Source organism: Cherax quadricarinatus, chromosome 28 (genome assembly GCF_038502225.1).
Source record: "Cherax quadricarinatus isolate ZL_2023a chromosome 28, ASM3850222v1, whole genome shotgun sequence".
NCBI classification, from domain to species: Eukaryota; Metazoa; Arthropoda; class Malacostraca; order Decapoda; family Parastacidae; genus Cherax; species Cherax quadricarinatus.
The window spans coordinates 34,007,039-34,027,489 of NC_091319.1; the positions used below are offsets into that span (position 1 = coordinate 34,007,039).

The 20,451-nt window shown below is 44.4% G+C and overlaps 1 protein-coding gene across 1 annotated transcript in view; it reads right to left on the reverse strand.

Annotated features, from left to right (window-relative positions):
- LOC138853344 (uncharacterized) overlaps nucleotides 1-20,451 on the reverse strand; it is a 282,733-nt gene that overhangs the window by 112,707 nt on the left and 149,575 nt on the right. Inside the window, exon 4 of the mRNA XM_070089522.1 lies at nucleotides 1,808-2,005. Within this exon, the coding sequence (XP_069945623.1) occupies nucleotides 1,808-2,005 (198 nt within the window). The remainder of the gene's footprint in view (nucleotides 1-1,807; nucleotides 2,006-20,451) is intronic.

The window sequence follows — 20,451 nt, forward strand, 5'->3', positions numbered from 1 at the left end:
ATAAGAAAAGTTTTTGGAGCGAGATTAATAAGTTAAGGAAGCCTAGGGAACGGATGGATTAACATTTAAAAATAGAAGAGTTATTAAAGGGAGAGTTAGAGATATTGAAAAGATGAAGGGAATATTTTGAGGAACTGTTAAATACTGATGAAGATAGGGAAGCTGTGATTTCATGTATCGGCCGAGGAGGAATAACATTTTGTAGGAGTGAGAAAGAGCGAGTTGTGAGTGTGTGGGGAAGTGCGTGAGGCAGTGATAGGATAAAGACAAAAATATTAAAAGCAGGAGGGGATATATATAGTTGTGGATTGGTCAATGCTTTTATTTAATAAATATATGGAAGAGGGTAAGGTACCTAGGGATCGGCAGAGAGCATGCATAGTTCCTTTGTGTGAAGGCAAAGGTGAAAAAAGTGAGTGGTGTAAGTATTAAGAGTAAGAAGGAGAGCAAGATCGCAAAGGAACAATGAGGCTTTAGGAAAGGTAGGGGGTGTGTAGATCAAGTGTTTACAGCGAAACATAGGTGAACAGTATTTAGAAAAAGGTAAAGTGGTTTTTGTAGCATTTATGGATTTGGAAAAGGCGTATGACAGGGTGGATAGGGAGGCAATGTGGCAGATGTTGCAAATGTATGAAATAGGAGGCAGGTTATTGAAAGCAGTGAAAAGTTCTAATGAGGATAGTGAGGCTCAGATTAGAGTATGTAGTAAAGAGGGAGATTATTTCCCAGTAAAAGTAGGCCTTAGATAAGGATGTGTGATGTCGCTATGGGAGTTGTCACAGTTACTCTTTGCTGATGACACTGTGTTTTGAGAGATTCTGAAGAGAGGTTGCAGAGGTTGGTGGATGATTTTGGTAAGGAATATAAAAGAAGAAAAGTGAAAGTGAATATAGGAAGGAATAAGTTGATGAGGATAACAAAAAATTAGGAAACGAAAGATTGGATATGAGATTGGAGGGAGAGAGTATGGAGGAGGTGAATGTCAGTAAGATGTTTTTGAGTGAATGTGTCAGCAGATGGGTCTATGAAAGATGAGGTGAATCATAGAACTGAAGAGGGGAAAAGATGAGTGGTGCACTTAGGAGTCTATAGAGACAAAGAACTTTGTCCAAGGAAGCTAAGAGGGCAATGTACGAGAGTATCGTTATACCAACGCTCTTATGTGGGTGTGAAGCATGAGTGATGAATGTTGAGGGGTTGTTGAGGCGGTTCGGACATGTAGAGAGGGTTGAAGTGGTTAATGGAGGTTTTATGTGTGAGGGGCTTTGACTTTCAGCAATGCATTCGTGAGCATATTAGATAGCAGCGAATGGAGGCAAATAGTTTTTAGAGTTGACATGCTGTTGGAGTGTGAGCAAGTAACATTTATGAAGGGATTCAGGGAAGCCGGCAGGCCGGACTTGATTCCTGGTGATGGGAAGTACAGTGTCTGCACTCTGAAGGAGGGGTGTTAATGTTGCAGTTTTATAACTGTAGTGTAAGCGCTCTTCTGGCAAGACAGTGATGGAGTGAATGATGGTGAAAGTTTTCCTTTTCCTCGCCACCCTGCCTGGGTGGGAGACGGCCGATGTGTTAATAAAGAAGAAATGTTTATGTTTGTTAAAATATTCTTGCATTAATTAACACATCATACATTAATAGCTCTTAACGAATGTGATACTTGAATTAAAACTAAAACAGATTAATTTTTTATATATTTCAAACAGATTTTCGCTCACTAATAAAATTAATACAATATTTTTGTCAGTAATTATTTGTTATATCTATAATGACACAGTAGGTGAAATATGGAATGGTGAAGCCTTACCTAGTGTGGTGACGGTGGACGTAGTGATGTTGCAAGCCTCGTTGCAAGCCTCGTTGCAAGCCTCGTAGTAAGCCTCGTTGCAAGCCTCGTTGCAAGCTTCGTTGCAAGCCTCGTTGCAAGCTTCGTTGCAAGCCTCGTTGCAAGCCTCGTTGCAAGCCTCGTTGCAAGCTTCGTTGCAAGCTTCCTCACATCCTGCAGCTGGAGATATTTGTAATTATGTTAATGAACAATTGAAATGTTGAAATAAAATATAACTAAAAATAAAAAAAAGGCTGAAAACCAAAGCTTCATCAAGGTAGTGTGACCCATCAAGGTAGTGTGACCCATCAAGGTAGTGTGACCCATCAAGGTAGTGTGACCCATCAAGGTAGTGTGACCCATCAAGGTAGTATGACCCATCAAGGTAGTGTGACCCATCAAGGTAGTGTGACCCATCAAGGTAGTGTGACCCATCAAGGTAGTGTGACCCATCAAGGTAGTGTGACCCATCAAGGTAGTGTGACCCATCAAGGTAGTGTGACCCATCAAGGTAGTGTGACCCATCAAGGTAGTGTGACCCATCAAGGTAGTGTGACCCATCAAGGTAGTGTGACCCATCAAGGTAGTGTGACATATCAAGGTAGTGTGACCCATCAAGGTAGTGTGACCCAACAAGGTAGTGTGACCCATCAAGGTAGTGTGGCATATCAAGGTAGTGTGACCCATCAAGGTAGTGTGACCCAACAAGGTAGTGTGACCCATCAAGGTAGTGTGACCCAACAAGGTAGTGGGACCCATCAAGGTAGTGTGACCCATCAAGGTAGTGTGACCCATCAAGGTAGTGTGACCCATCAAGGTAGTGTGACCCATCAAGGTAGTGTGACCCATCAAGGTAGTGTGACATATCAAGGTAGTGTGACCCATCAAGGTAGTGTGACCCATCAAGGTAGTGTGACCCATCAAGGTAGTGTGACCCATCAAGGTAGTGTGACCCAACAAGGTAGTGTGACCCATCAAGGTAGTGTTACCCAACAAGGTAGTGGGACCCATCAAGGTAGTGTGACCCAACAAGGTAGTGGGACCCATCAAGGTAGTGTGACCCGTCAAGGTAGTGTGACCCAACAAGGTAGTGTGACCCATCAAGGTAGTGTGACCCTACAAGATAGTGTGACCCATCAAGGTAGTGTGACCCAACAAGGTAGTGTGACCCATCAAGGTAGTGTGACCCGTCAAGGTAGTGGGACCCATCAAGGTAGTGTGACCCGTCAAGGTAGTGTGACCCAACAAGGTAGTGTGACCCATCAAGGTAGTGTGACCCAACAAGGTAGTGGGACCCTTCAAGGTAGTGTGACCCGTCAAGGTAGTGGGACCCATCAACGTAGTGTGACCCGTCAAGGTAGTGTGACCCATCAAGGAAGTGTGACCCATCAAGGTATTGTGACCCAACAAGGTAGTGGGACCCATCAAGGTAGTGTGACCCTTCAAGGTAGTGTGACCCAACAAGGTAGTGGGACCCATCAAGGTAGTGTGACCCGTCAAGGTAGTGGGACCCATCAAGGTAGTGTGACCCATCAAGGTAGTGTGACCCATCAAGGAAGTGTGACCCATCAAGGTAGTGTGACCCATCAAGGTAGTGTGACCCATCAAGGTAGTGGGACCCATCAAGGTAGTGGGACCCATCAAGGTAGTGTGACCCGTCAAGGTAGTGGGACCCATCAAGGTAGTGTGACCCATCAAGGTAGTGGGACCCATCAAGGTAGTGGGACCCATCAAGGTAGTGTGACCCATCAAGGTAGTGTGACCCATCAAGGTTGTGGGACCTATCAAGGTAGTGAGACCCATCAAGGTAGTGTGACCCATCAAGGTAGTGTGACCCATCAAGGTAGTGTGACCCGTCAAAGTAGTGTGACCCATCAAGGTAGTGTGACCCATCAAGGTAGTGTGACCCGTCAAGGTAGTGTGACCCGTCTAGGTAGTTTGATCCATCAAGGTAGTGTGAACCGTCAAGGTAGTGTGACACATCAAGGTAGTGTGACCCATCAAGGTAGTGTTACCCATCAAGGTAGTGTGACCCATCAAGGTAGTGGGACCCCTCAAGGTAGTGTGACCCGTCAAGGTAGTGTGACCCATCAAAGTAATGTGACACATCAAGGTAGTGTGACCCATCAAGGTAATGGGACCCATCAAGGTAGTGGGACCCATCAAGGTAGTGGGACCCCTCAAGGTAGTGTGACCCGTCAAAGTAGTGTGACCCATCAAAGTAATGTGACCCATCAAGGTAGTGTGACCCATCAAGGTAATGGGACCCATCAAGGTAGTGGGACCCATCAAGGTAGTGGGACCCATCAAGGTAGTGTGACCCATCAAGGTAGTGTGACCCATCAAGGTAGTGTGACCCGTCAAGATAGTGGGACCCATCAAGGTAGTGTGACCAATCAAGGTAGTGTGACCCATCAAGGTAGTGTGACCCATTAAGGTAGTGGAACTTATCAAGGTAGTGTGACCCGTCAAGGTAGTGTGACCCATCAAGGTAAAGTGACCCATCAAGGTAGTGTGACCCATCAAGGTAATGGGACCCATCAAGGTAGTGTGACCCGTCAAGGTAGTGGGACCTATCAAGGCAGTGTCACTCATCAAGGTAGTGGGACCCATCAAGGTAGTGTGACCCGTCAAGGTAATGGGACCCATCAAGGTAGTGTGACCAGTCAAGGCAGTGGGACCCATCAAGGTAATGTGACCCATCAAGGTAGTGGGACCCATCAAGGTAGTGTGACCCGTCAAGGTAGTGTGACCCATCAAGGTAGTGTGACCCATCATGGTAGTGGGACCCATCAAGGTAGTGTGACTCATCAAGGTAGTGGGACCCATCAAGGTAGTGTGACCCATAATGGTAGTGGGACCCATCAAGGTAGTGTGACCCATCAAGGTAGTGTGACCTGTCAAGATAGTGTGACCCGTCAAGGTAGTGTGACCCATGAAGGTAGTGTGACCCATGAAGGCAGTGTGAGTCTTGAAGGTAGTGTGACCCTTCAAGGTAGTGTGACCCATCAAGGTAGTGTGACCCATCAAGGTAGTGTGACCAGTCAAGGCAGTGGGACCCATCAAGGTAATGTGACCCATCAAGGTAGTGGGACCCATCAAGGTAGTGTGACCCGTCAAGGTAGTGTGACCCATCAAGGTAGTGTGACCCATAATGGTAGTGGGACCCATCAAGGTAGTGTGACTCATCAAGGTAGTGTGACCCATCAAGGTAGTGTGACCCATCAAGGTAGTGTGACCCATGAAGGTAGTGTGACCCTTCAAGGTAGTGTGACCCCTCAAGGTAGTGTGACCCATCAAGGTAGTGTGACCCATCAATGTAGCCCGACCCATTAAGGTAGTGTGACCCATCAAGGCAGTGCGACCCATCAAGGTAGTGTGACCCATGATGGTAGTGTGACCCATCAAGGTAGTGTGACACATCAAGGTAATGTGACCCATCAAGGTAATGTGACCCATCATGGTATTGTTACACATCAAGGTAGTGGGACAGATCAAGGTAGTGTGATTCATCAAGGTAGTGAGACCAATCAAGGTAGTGTGACCAATCAAGGTAGTGTGAAGTATCAAGGTAGTGTGTCCCATCAAGGTAGTTTGACCCATCAACGTAGTGTGATCCATCAATGTAGTGTGACCCATCAAGGTAGTGTGACCCATCAAGGTAGTGCGACCCATCAAGGTATTGTGACCCATCAAGGTATTTTGACCCATCAAGGTAGTGCGACCCATCAAGTTATTGTGACCCTCAAGGTAGTGTGACCCATCAAGGTATTGTAACCCATCAAGGTAGTGCGACCCATCAAGGTAGTGTAACCCATCAAGGTAGTGTGACCCATCAAGGTAGTGTGACCTAGCAAGGTAGAGTGGCCCATCAAGGTAGTGTGACCCATCAAAGTAGTGCGACCCATCAAGGTAGTGTGACCCATCAAGGTAGTGTGACCCATCAAGGTAGTGTGACCTATCAAGGTAGCGTGACCCATCAAGGTGGTGTGACCCATCAAGATAGTGTGACCCATCTTGGTAGTGCGACCCATCAAGGTAGTGTGACCCATCAAGGTAGTGTGTCCCATCAAGGTAGTGCAAACCATCAAGGCAGTGTGACCCATCAAGATAGAGTGACCCATCAAGGTAGTGCGACCCTTCAAGGCAGTGTGACCCATCAAGTAGTACGACTGATCAAGGTAGTGTGACACATCAAGGTAGTGTGACCTATCAAGGTAGTGGGACCCATCAAGGTAGTGTGGCCCATCAAGGTAGAGTGACCCATCAAGGTAGTGAGACCAATCAAGGTAGTGCGACGCATCAAGGTAGTGTGACCCATCAAGGTAGTGTGGCCCATCAAGGTAGAGTGACCCATCAAGGTAGTGAGACCAATCAAGGTAGTGCGACGCATCAAGGTAGTGTGACCCATCAAGGTAGTGCGACCCATCAAGGTAGTGTGACATATCAAGGTAGTGTGAACCATTAATTCCATGTGACCCATCAAGGTAGTGTGACCCATCAAGGTAGAGTGACCCATCAAGGTAGTGCGACCCATCTAGGTAGTGTGACCCATCAATTTCGTGTGACCTATCAACAGAGTGCGACCCATCAAGGCAGAGCGACCCATCAAGGTAGTGCGACCCATCAAGGTAGTGTGACCCATCAAGGTAGTGTGACCCATCAAGGTAGTGCGACCCATCAAGGTAATGCGACTCAACAAGGTAGTGTGACCCATCAAGGTAGTGCGACCCATCAAGAAATTGCGACCCATCAATGATTTACCATTAAAGACACAGTGGAGCAGTGCCGCGTGCCCCGTTGTGCTCCGGGTTTTCTCGTGTTTACACGGTCGCTCTTACGTGCTAGAACTTTAATTTGTGCAATCAATCCTATACGATACATCCCTCTAGCGCCTGGAACCAATCTTGGGCGGAAAACATTATATACTGAGTCAAAAAAGGAGAATTAGTGTGCACTACCTAGCAGAGTTTACTGCCAGAGGGGAATCATAGGCCTGTGTTCCGTGTGCAAAATAATAATAATAGAACTTTTCTTTGTCAGAGGAAAGAAAGTCTCCCTGATAACATTGTGTATACATAGTGTGTAGTGTACTACAGTGGCTCCCTAGTATATAGATGATAAAGGCTAAAGTGTCATTTGAAAACAGGTGAATTTGTAAATGAAGTGATAAGCCTATAGAGGCAGGTGCCAGAAGTCGCCAGAAACTTACCAGAGTGGTCAGCTGTTTTAATAATCTTTCTGGCCTGCTAGTGTACTCGCATATAATCTAGTGATACCAGTGAATAGCAGAATACAGTGTTGTAGTAGCAACTAACCAGTATTATAATGGTACTTAGTGGAGTGGAGTGACTTTCATTAGTTTCTTTTTTCTTGAAATACCAGACGTATACTGTGAATTTCATATAACCTGTAGTTACCAGCGGTCGCAATATACACAACGAGAAGCAATTATTACTACAGAAAAAGCGTCCTTCCTCCAAAATTTCCACCAGTCAACTATAGTGATAATATAGCATTTATTGTGGTGGAGACGAAAAAAAAAAAAACTAGAAAAGCTAGATACAGCGATTGATAAACAAGGGTTGAGGCTCGACCGCTCGTCACTGTAGGAGCTGCCGGAAATCACCGGCTCTTCAACACGCAAGTTATACTTTTGTATCAATCAAATCACATATTACTCGGGTAGATAATTTCAAGTAGATCCTTCATGTGTTAGCCCAAATCACCGACTAGTATGTTTTAAATAAGCGACCCACTGATCAGATCAGATCGACTAGTCCGAACCCTCGACTGGTCCGAACCCTTGATGGTCCGAACCCTTGACTGGTTTCAAACGGTTTCGTTGGACAATAAAGCAGACTGTAAACGGATGGGGTTGTAGGCGCCCATATCAAACACAAACAATAAATATAAATCAGGAACGTGCACAGTAAGCTGTCCAATTAGTTAGAAATAGAAATACAAATAGCTAGAGCTTCATTAAAGGAGGTTATTAATAGAGTATTCAAGAGGTTGATAGTAGAATTACAGTAAAAATCAACCACTCAAATCATTATGAAGCTCTGTATAGTCTGCAGTCAATCAAACAAACGGGCTTCCACATGGATAAATTGTCATTTTTGTGGAAATTGGTGTCACGCCCCTTGTGCAGATATCCAAGAACTAGCTACAAGCAGTATTAAAACAGGGAAGTGTTTTTTGGGTATGCCCAAATGAGGAAAATCTGTGGACTAAAATCACAAGGGTATTAAAAGAGGATAACATCAAAGCTGCTTTCATGGACAACCTGGAAGCTTTCTACAACAGATGGGAACAGAAAAAGTCCGGGCTGAATGGTCCTGCCCTTGATACTGGCCATGTAGTCAGAAACTGTAAGGCTGGAGGTGATGTCCTGGTAGTCAGTAAATGTGGGGCTGATAGTGCTGTCCTGGGAGACAGTAATGGTGAAGCTGGAGGTGCTGTCCTGGGAGACAGTAATGGTGAAGCTGGAGGTGCTGTCCTGGGAGACAGTAATGGTGAAGCTGGAGGTGCTGTCCTGGGAGACAGTAATGGTGAAGCTGGAGGTGCTGTCCTGGGAGACAGTAATGGTGAAGCTGGAGGTGCTGTCCTGGGAGACAGTAATGGTGAAGCTGGAGATTTTGTCCAGGTAGTTGGGAATTATACGCAGGAAGGAATACATATAAATGACCTCATAGGGGACAGGAGCCGTAGTGGGGAAACAAGTGTCGTCAAAGATAAGATAAAACCAATATTGCAAACTAGAAATGCCACAGGAAATAGCAAACAAGAGGACTCCACTAGCTATAGTGAGGATATATTACCAAAAACAACTGGTGGGAGCTCCATTGTTGGTGCTAGGGAGGATAGGAATAAGACAGGGAAACATGCACCAACAGGGAATACAGTCACAGAAACCCAAGGCAAACGGAAACCAAGCCTGTGCACATTCTATGCACTTGGTATCTGCTGGCATGGGAAATCTGGAAAAACAGATGGGACATGCAACTATGACCACCCTAGAAAATGCCATGCCCATATGACAACAGGAAAATGCAAACTCCCTTCCTGTAATCTTTTTCACCCTGAAATGTGTACCTCTTCAGTACAGGAAAGACTGTGCTATAACTTAAATTGCCAGGCACACCATCTAAAGGGTACAAAAAGATACAAAACATCCAGGCCATTGGAAAACCTGGGTAGCCACAGCCACTCAAGAGGGAGAGGTTTTTTAGTGCCAGGAAGGAAAAAAAACTGGCAGGAAATGGCAGAAATCGTATACCAAATCCAGTCATTATTGGAGTGGAACCACAGTCGATGGCCTCCACTCCAAACCAACAGACACAGATACTAATGCCAAAAAAAAAATCCCCCCCCAGTACCAACAATACCACCAGTCCAATGACATTCTTTTTGCAAATATACAGGGTCTAAAGCCAGCAACAAACAACAAAATACCTTTCATCCGTAGACTGCTTGCAGAGGCAAAGGCAATGTTCGCGGCTTTCACTGAGACCCACATAAAGGATCACTTGGACAAAGAAATATGTATCCCAGGTTACAACCTATACAGATGTGACAGAGCGAACAGGAAAAAAAGGGGGGGGGTTGGCCTGTACATTGCAGAGTCACTTGTTTGCACATAACTGCTAAATGCCTCAAATGATGTAGTGGAAGTTTTAGCAGTAAAGGTCGAGAACCAAAGCATAGTCATTGTGGTAGTCTACAAGCCTCCGGATGCAACATCCCAGCAATTCCAGGAACAGCTGTTAAAAATTGACCAATGTCTGGAAAATCTTCCAGCTCCTGCACCCAACATCTTGCTCCTGGGGGATTTCAACTTAAGGCACCTAAAATGGAGGAATATAGCAAATAATATTGTTGCAGTAATAACACCAGGAGGCAGCTCTGATGAAAACTCACACTCACACGAGCTTTAAAATCTCTGCACAAAATTCAATTTAAACCAGCAAATAATAGAGCCTACTAGACTGGAGAATACACTAGACCTCATCTTCACTAACAATGATGATCTGATAAGAAATGTCACCATATCAAAAACAATATACTCAGATCACAACATAATTGAGGTTCAGACATGTATGCGTGGAGCCCCAGACCGACATAATGAGACTAGTCACAAGGGAGCATTCACCAAATTCAACTTCAATAACAAAAACATAAAGTGGGACCAAGTAAACCAAGTCCTAACCGATATAAGCTGGGAAGATATACTAAGCAACACAGACCCCAACGTATGCCTAGAACAGATTAACTTGGTGGCACTCGATGTATGCACAAGGCTTATTCCTCTAAGAAAAAGGAGGAGTAGATGTAAAATAGAAAGAGACAGGCGCTCCCTTTACAGGCGACGGAAAAGAATAACAGAGCGGCTAAAAGAGGTCAATATATCTGAAATGCGTAGGGAGACACTGGTCAGAGAAATAGCAAGCATCGAACTCAAGCTAAAGGAATCTTATAGGAGTCAGGAATCGCGGGAAGAACTAAAAGCCATAAATGAAATCGAAAGAAACCCAAAGTATTTCTTCTCCTATGCCAAATCAAAGTCGAGAGCAACATCCAGTATTGGGCCCCGACTTAAACAAGATGGGTCCTACACAGATGACAACAAGGAAATGAGTGAGCTACTCAAGTCCCAATATGACTCAGTTTTTAGCAAGCCGCTAACCAGACTGAGAGTCGAAGATAAAAACGAATTTTTTATGAGAGAGCCACAAAATTTGGTTAACACAAGCCTATCCGATGTTATCCTGACGCCAAATGACTTCGAACAGGCGATAAATGACATGCCCATGCACTCTGCCCCAGGGCCAGACTCACGGAACTCCGTGTTCATCAAGAACTGCAAGAAGCCCCTATCACGAGCCTTTTCCATCCTATGGAGAGGGAGCATGGACACGGGGGTTGTCCCACAGTTACTAAAAACAACAGACATAGCCCCACTCCACAAAGGGGGCAGTAAAGCAACAGCAAAGAACTACAGACCGATAGCACTAACATCCCGTATCATAAAAGTCTTTGAAAGGGTCCTAAGAAGCATGATCACCACCCATCTAGAAACCCATCAGTTACACAACCCAGGGCAACATGGGTTTAGAACAGGTCGCTCCTGTCTGTCTCAACTATTGGATCACTACGACAAGGTCCTAAATGCACTTGAAGATAAAAGGAATGCAGATGTAATGTATACAGACCTTGCAAAAGCCTTCGACAAGTGTGACCATGGCGTAATAGCGCACAAAATGCGTGCTAAAGGAATAACAGGAAAAGTCGGTCGATGGATCTATAATTTCCTCACTAACAGAACACAGAGAGTAGTCATCAACAGAGTAAAGTCCGAGGCAGCTACGGTGAAAAGCTCTGTTCGACAAGGCACAGTACTCGCTCTCATCTTGTTCCTCATCCTCACATCCGACATAGACAAGGATGTCAGCCACAGCACCGTGTCTTCCTTTGCAGATGACACCCGAATCTGCATGACAGTGTCTTCCATTGCAGACACTGCAAGGCTCCAGGCGGACATCAACCGAATCTTTCAGTGGGCTGCAGAAAACAATATGAAGTTCAACGATGAGAAATTTCAATTACTCAGATACGGTAAACACGAGGAAATTAAATCTTCATCAGAGTACAAAACAAATTCTGGCCACAAAATAGAGCGAAACACCAACGTCAAAGACCTGGGAGTGATCATGTTGGAGGATCTCACCTTCAAGGACCATAACACTGTATCAATCGCATCTGCTAGAAAAATGACAGAATGGATAATGAGAACCTTCTAAACTAGGGAGGCCAAGCCCATGATGACACTCTTCAGGTCACTTGTTCTATCTAGGCTGGAATATTGTTGCACACTAACAGCACCTTTCAAGGCAGGTGAAATTGCTGACCTAGAAAATGTACAGAAAACCTTCACGGTGTGCATAACGGAGATAAAACACCTCAATTACTGGGAGCGCTTGAGGTTCCTAAACCTCTATTCCCTGGAACGCAGGCGGGAGAGATACATGATTATATACACCTGGAAAATCCTAGAAGGACTAGTACCGAACTTGCACACGAAAATCACTCACTACGAAAGCAAAAGACTTGGCAGACGATGCAACATCCCCCCAATGAAAAGTAGGGGTGTCACTAGCACGTTAAGAGACCATACAATAAGTGTCAGGAGCCCGAGACTGTTCAACTGCCTCCCAGCATACATAAGGGGGATTACCAACAGACCCCTGGCAGTCTTCAAGTTGGCACTGGACAAGCCCCTAAAGTCGGTTCCTGACTAGCCGGGCTGTGGCTCGTACGTTGGTTTGCGTGCAGTTAGCAGCAACAGCCTGGATGATCAGGCTCTGATCCACCAGGAGGCCTGGTCACAGACAGGGCCGCGGGGGCGTTGACCCCCGGAACTCTCTCCAGGTAAACTCCAGGTAATGAAGCATGACCCATCAAGGTAGTGTGACCTATCAAGGTAATGTGACCCATCAAGGTAGTGAGACCCATCAATGTAGTGAAACCCATCAAGGTAGTGTGACCCATCAAGGTAACGTGACCCATCAAGGTAGTGTGACCCTTTAAGGTAGTGTGACCCATCAAGGTAGTGTAACCCATCAAGGTAGTGTGACCCATCAAGGTAGTGCTACCCATGAAGGTAGTGTGACTCATCAAGGTAGTGTGACCCATCAAGGTAATGTGACGAATGAAGGTAGTGTGACCCATCAAGGTAACGTGACCCATCAAGGTAGTGTGACCCTTTAAGGTAGCGTGACTCATCAAGGTAGTGTGACCCATCAAGGTAGTGTGACCCATCAAGGTAGTGCTACCAATCAAGGTGGTGTGACTCATCAAGGTAGTGTGACCCATCAAGGTAGTGTGACTTATCAAGGTAGTGTGACCCATCAAGGTAGTGTGACCCATCAAGGTAGTGCTATCCATCAAGGTAGTGTGACTCATCAACGTAGTGTGACCCATCAAGGTAATGTGAAGAATCAAGGTAGTGTGACCTATCAAGGTAATGTGACGCATCAAGGTAGTGAGACCCATCAAGGTAGTGTAACCCATCAAGGTAGTGTGACCCATCAAGGTAACGTGACCCATCAAGGTAGTGTAACCCTTTTAGGTAGTGTGACCCATCAAGGTAGTGTAACCCATCAAGGTAGTGTGACCCATCAAGGTAGTGCTACCCATGAAGGTAGTGTGACTCATCAAGGTAGTGTGACCCATCAAGGTAATGTGACGAATGAAGGTAGTGTGACCCATCAAGGTAACGTGACCCATCAAGGTAGTGTGACCCATCAAGGTAACGTGACCCATCAAGGTAGTGTGACCCTTTAAGGTAGTGTGACTCATCAAAGTAGTGTGACCCATCAAGGTAGTGTGACCCATCAAGGTAGTGCTACCAATCAAGGTGGTGTGACTCATCAAGGTAGTGTGACCCATCAAGGTAATGTGAAGAATCAAGGTAGTGTGACCCATCAAGGTAGTGTAACCCATCAAGGTAGCGTGACTCATCAAGGTAGAGTTAACCATCAAGGTAGCGTGACCCATCACGGTAGAGTGAACCATCAAGGTAGTGTGATCCATCAAGGTAGTGTGACGCATCAAGGTAGTGTGTCCCATCAATTTAGTGTGTCCCATCAAGGTAGTGTGACCCATCAAGGTAGTGTGACCTATCAAGGTAGTCTTAACCGTCAAGGTTACATGATCCATCAAGGTGGGGTAACTCGTCAAGGTAGTGTGACCTATCAAGGTAGGATGACTATAAAGGTAGAGTAATCCATTAAGGCAGGTTGACCCATCAAGGTAGGGCGAAACAACAATACAGAATGACCCATCAAGGTACTGTTGCTCATTCAAATTCAAATTCAAAGTTAATTCTCTATAAGTATTACAATGCTGAGTTTACAGAATTTGGTTATTGTGTGGTTTACATGTAGTAAAATAATAATTACAGAGTGTACCACTAGAACACCTAGCATGGCTAGGCATTTCGGGCAGACTTAAATTAAATCTTAAGTTTAAAATATTACAAAATTATGAGGTAAGTTGGTATTATGGCTGAGTGACTAAATACTAGTTCGTGAGTTTAGCAATGTGAATGCTTTTGTTTTGGCACTATACATAGTTTTAGTATTGGAGTATCACAGGCCAACTTATGACTAGTTAAGATTCATTAGTTTGAGATTGAGATTGATATTTCTGTTTATGGTCAAATGGGTGAGTGAGTGTAAGTGTTAACCACCAGGTGGTATTCGTGTAATTAGTTGACAGGGTGTATCAGGGAGAAAAGATGTTTTCTGACGGTAGTTTTGAAGGTGATGAATGTGTCTGCAGCTTTAGAATTTTCTGGTAGGGTGTTCAAGATTTTAGGGCCTTTGACTTACATTGAATTTTTGTAAAGGTTTAGTCTGACACGGGGAATGTCATAGAGATGTTTGTGTCTGGTGTTATGCCTGTGGGTTCTGTCGCAACTATCAAGAAAGCGTTTTAGGTCAAGGTTAATATTGGAATTTAAGGTCCTGTAGATGTAGATTGCACAGTAGTAAGTGTGGATGTACTGAACAGGGAGTAAGTTTAGATCTATGAAGAGTGGGGGGGGGGGTGTTGCCAGGGATGGGATTTAGTGATTATTCTTACTGCAGCTTTTTGTTGGGTTATTATTTGCTTTAGGTGTGTTGCTGCAGTTGATTCCCAAGCACAGATAGCATAGGTGAGGTATGGATATATAAGTGAATGGTATAGTGTGAGAAAGGCAGTTTGCGGCACGTAGTATCGTATCTTGGAGAGGATCCCAACCGTTTTGGATACTTTTTTGATTATGTGTTGGATATGGGTGCAGAAGTTCAGGTTGTTGTCGAGGTATAGGCCTAGGAATTTGCCCTCATTATGCCTGGCAATTAGAGTGTTGTCGATCTTAATATTAATTTGCGGATCTCCTGTTCTGCTACCAAACATAATGTAGTAGGTTTTGTCAGTGTTAAGCTCTATTTTGTGGCCAGAATTTGTTTTGTACTCTGATGAAGATTTAATTTCCTCATGTTTACCATATCTGAGTAATTGAAATTTCTCATCGTTGAACTTCATATTGTTTTCTGCAGCCCACTGAAAGATTTGGTTGATGTCCGCCTGGAGCCTTGCAGTGTCTGCAATGGAAGGCACTGTCATGCAGATTCGGGTGTCATCTGCAAAGGAAGACACGGTGCTGTGGCTGACATCCTTGTCTATGTCGGATATGAGGATGAGGAACAAGATGGGAGCGAGTACTGTGCCTTGTGGAACAGAGCTTTTCACCGTAGCTGCCTCGGACTTTGCTCTGTTGACGACTACTCTCTGTGTTCTGTTAGTGAGGAAATTATAGATCCATCGACCGACTTTTCCTGTTATTCCTTTAGCACGCATTTTGTGCGCTATTACGCCATGGTCACACTTGTCGAAGGCTTTTGCAAAGTCTGTATATATTACATCTGCATTCTTTTTGTATTCTAGTGCATTTAGGACCTTGTCGTAGTGATCCAATAGTTGAGACAGACAGGAGAGACCTGTTCTAAACCCATGTTGCCCTGGGTTGTGTAACTGATGGGTTTCTAGATGGGTGGTGATCTTGCTTCTTAGGACCCTTTGAAAGATTTTATGATATGGGATGTTAGTGCTATCAGTCTGTAGTTCTTTGCTGTTGCTTTACTGCCCCCTTTGTGGAGTGCGGCTATGTCTGTTGTTTTTAGTAACTCTTGGACGACCCCTGTGTCCATGCTCCCTTTCCATAGGATGGAAAAGGCTCGTGATAGGGGCTTCTGCAGTTCTTGATGAACACAGAGTTCCATGAGTATGGCCCTGGGGCAGAGTGCATGGGCATGTCATTTATCGCCTGTTCGAAGTCATTTGGCGTCAGGATAACATCGGATAGGCTTGTGTGAATCAAATTTTGTGGCTCTCTCATAAAAAATTAATTTTTATCTTCGACTCTCAGTCTGGTTAGCGGCTTGCTAAAAACTGAGTCATATTGGGACATGAGTAGCTCACTCATTTCCTTGCTATCATCTGTGTAGGACCCATCTTGTTTAAGTAGGGGCCCAATACTGGACGTTGTTCTCGATTTTGATTTGGCATAGGAGAAGAAATACTTTGGGTTTCTTTCGATTTCATTTATGGCTTTTAGTTCTTCCCGCGATTCCTGACTCCTAAAGGATTCTTTTAGCTTAAGTTCGATGCTTGCTATTTCTCTGACCAGTGTCTCCCTACGCATTTCAGATATATTGACCTCTTTTAGCCGCTCTGTTACTCTTTTCCGTCGCCTGTAAAGGGAGCGCCTGTCTCTTTCTATTTTACATCTACTCCTCCTTTTTCTTAGAGGAATAAGCCTTGTGCATACATCGAGTGCCACCGAGTTAATCTGTTCTAGGCATAAGTTGGGGTCTGTGTTGCTTAGTATATCTTCCCAGCTTATATCGGTTAGGATTTGGTTTACTTGGTCCCGCTTTATGTTTTTGTTATTGAAGTTGAATTTGATGAATGCTCCCTCGTGACTAGTCTCATTATGTCGGTCTGGGGCTCCACGCATACATGTCTGAACCTCAATTATGTTGTGATCTGAGTATATTGTTTTTGATATGGTGACATTTCTTATCAGATCATCATTGTTAGTGAAAATGAGGTCTAGTGTATTCTCCAGTCTAGTAGGCTCTATTATTTGCTGGTTTAAATTGAATTTTGTGCAGAGATTTAAAAGCTCGTGTGAGTGTGAGTTTTCATCAGAGCTGCCTCCTGGTGTTATTACTACAACAATATTATTTGCTATATTCCTCCATTTTAGGTGCCTTAAGTTGAAATCCCCCAGGAGCAAGAAGTTGGGTGCAGGAGCTGGAAGATTTTCCAGACAGTGGTCAATTTTTAACAGCTGTTCCTGGAATTGCTGGGATGTTGCATCCGGAGGCTTGTAGACTACCACAATGACTAGGTTTAGGTTCTCGACCTTTACTGCTAAAACTTCCACTACATCATTTGAGGCATTAAGCAGTTATGTGCAAACAAGTGACTCTGCAATGTACTGGCCAACTCCCCCCTTTTGCCTGTTCACTCTGTCACATCTGTATAGGTTGTAACCTGGGATCCATATTTCGTTGTCCAAGTGATCCTTTATGTGGGTCTCAGTGAAAGCCGCGAACATTGCCTTTGCATCTGCAAGCAGTCCACGGATGAAAGGTATTTTGTTGTTTGCTTTAGACCCTGTATATTTGCAAAGAAGAATGTTATCGGACTGGTGGTATTGTTGGTACTGGGGGGATTTTTTTCCGGCATTAGTATCTGTATCTGTTGGTTTGGAGTGGAGGCCATCGACTGTGGTTCCACTCCAGGAATGACTGGATTTGGTGTACGATTTCTGCCATTTCCTGCCAGTTTTTTTTCCTTCCTGGCACTAAAAAACCTCTCCCTCTTGAGTGGCTGTGGCTACCCAGGTTTTCCCATGGCCTGGATGTTTTGTATCTTTTTGTCCCCTTTAGATGGTATGCCTGGCAATTTAAGTTATAGCATAGTCTTTCCTGTACTGAAGAGGTACACAGTTCAGGGTGAAAAAGCTTACAGGAAGGGAGTTTGCATTTTCCTGTTGTCATATGGGCATGGCATTTTCTAGGGTGGTCATAGTTGCACGTCCCATCTGTTTTTCCAGATTTCCCATGCCAGCAGATACCAAGTGCATAGTATGTGCACAGGCTTGGTTTCCGTTTGCCTTGGGTTTCTGTGACTGTATTCCCTGTTGGTGCATGTTTCCCTGTCTTACTTCTATCCTCCCTAGCACCAACAATGGAGCTCCCACCAGTTGTTTTTGGTAATATATCCTCACTATAGCTAGTGGAGTCCTCTTGTTTGCTATTTCCTGTGGCATTTCTAGTTTGCAATATTGGTTTTATCGTATCTTTGACTACACTTGTTTCCCTACTATGGCTCCTGTCCCCTATGAGGTCATTTATATGTATTCCTTCCTGCGTATAATTCCCGACTACCTGGACAAAATCTCCAGCTTCACCATTACTGTCTCCCAGAACAGCATCTCCAGCTTCACCATTACTGTCTCCCAGGACAGCACCTCCAGCTTCACCATTACTGTCTCCCAGGACAGCACCTCCAGCTTCACCATTACTGTCTCCCAGGACAGCACTATCAGCCCCACATTTACTGACTACCAGGACATCACCTCCAGCCTTACAGTTTCTGACTACATGGCCAGTATCAAGGGCAGTACCATTCAGCCCAGACTTTTTATGTTCCCATCTGTTGTAGAAAGCTTCCAGGTTTTCTATGAAAGCAGCTTTGATGTTGTCCTCTTTCAATATCCTTGTGATTTTAGTCCACAGATTTTCCTCATTTGGGCTTACCCAAAAACACTTCCCTGTTTTAACACTGCTTGTAGCTAGTTCTTGGATATCTGCACAAGGGGCGTGACACCAAATTCCACAAAAATGACAATTTACCCATGTGGAAGCCCGTTTGTTTGACTGATCACAGACTACACACAGCTTCATAATGATTTGAATGGTTGATTTACTGCAATTCTACTAGTAAACTCTTGAATATTCTATTAATAACCTCCTTAAATGAAGCTCAAGCTATTTGTATTTCTGTTTCTAACTGTTTTTGTATATTGGACAGCTTACCGTCACGTTCCTGATTTATATTTAATGTTTGTGTTTATAAGGGCGCCTACAACCCCATCCGTTTACAGTCTGCTTTATTGTCCAACGAAACCGTTTGAAACCAGTCAAGGGTTCGGACCAGTCAAGGGTTTGGACCAGTCAAGGGTTCGGACCAGTCGATCTGATCTGATCAGTGGGTCACTTATTTAAAACATACTGGTAGGTGATTCGAGCTAACACATGAAGGATCTACTGGAAATTATCTACCCGAGTAATTTGTGATTTGGTTGATAGAAAAGTATAACTTGCGTGTTGAAGAAACCGGTGACTGCTGGCAGCTCCTACAGTGACGAACGGTCGACCTCCACCCTTGTTTATCAATCGCTGTATCTAGCTTTTCTATTTTTTTTCTGTCTCCACCACAATAAATGCTATATTATCACTATAGTTGACTGGTGGAAATTTTGGAGGAAGGACGCTTTTTCTGTAGTAATAATTGCTTCTCGTTGTGTATATTGCGACCGCTGGTAACTACAGGTTATATGAAATTCACAGTATACGTCTGGTATTTCAAGAAAAAAGAAACTAATGAAAGTCACTCCACTCCACTAAGTACCATTATAATACTGGTTAGTTGCTACTACAACACTGTATTCTGCTATTCACTGGTATCACTAGATTATATGCGAGTACACTAGCAGGCCAGAAAGATTATTAAAAACAGCTGACCTGTGGTAAGTTTCTGGCGACTTCTGGCACCTGCCTCTATAGGCTTATCACTTCATTTACAAATTCACCTGTTTTCAAATGACACTTTAGCCTTTATCATCTATATACTAGGGAGCCACTGTAGTATACACTACACACTATGTATACACAATGTTATCAGGGAGACTTTCTTTCCTCTGACAAAGAAAAGTTCTATTATTATTATTTTTCACACGGAACACAGGCCTATGATTCCCCTCTGGCAGTAAACTCTGCTAGGTAGTGCACACTAATTCTCCTTTTTTGACTCAGTATATAATGTTTTCCGCCCAAGATTGGTTCCAGGCGCTAGAGGGATGTATCGTATAGGATTGATGACACAAATTAAAGTTCTAGCACGTAAGAGCGACCGTGAAAACACCAGAAAACCCGGAGCACAACGAGGCACGTCTACTAGTTATGTATGATAACCTATGTAACCTATCAAGATGATTCATCAAGGTACGTAAATCCCTCAAGGCAGGGTGACCCATCACGATACGTTGATTTATCAAGGTAGTGTGATTCATCAAGGAAGGGAAACATATGATGGTACGTTGAATCAAGGTAGGGTTACCCATCAAGGTAGGATGACCCATCATGGGTAACCAATCATGGAACGTTGATTTATCAAAGTTCCATGATTGGACCATCAAGGTACGTTGATCCACAAAGGCAATAATTCATCAGGTATATTTGTCCCTCAAGGTAGAGTGACTCATCAAGGTAGAGTGACTCATCAAGGTAGAGTGACTCATCAAGGTAGGGTGATTTATGAAAGTAGGGTGGCCTATCAAAGGAGCGTTACACATCATGGTAGGGTGACTAATCAAGGTACATCAGGGTAGGGTGATCCATCAAGGTGCGTTGATCCATCAGGGTAGGGTGATAGGGTGGCTCATCAATGTAGGGTGAACCATCAAGGTAGGGTGGCTCATCAATGTAGGGTGAACTATCAAGGTAGGGTGGCTCATCAATGTAGGGTGAACCATCAAGGTAGGGTGGCTCATCAATGTAGGGTGAACCATCAAGGTAGGGTGGCTCATCAATGTAGGGTGAACTATCAAGGTAGGGTGGCTCATCAATGTAGGGTGAACTATCAAGGTAGGGTGGCTCATCAATGTAGGGTGAACCATCAAGGTAGGGTGGCTCATCAATGTAGGGTGAACTATCAAGGTAGGGTGGCTCATCAATGTAGGGTGAACTATCAAGGTAGGGTGGCTCATCAATGTAGGGTGA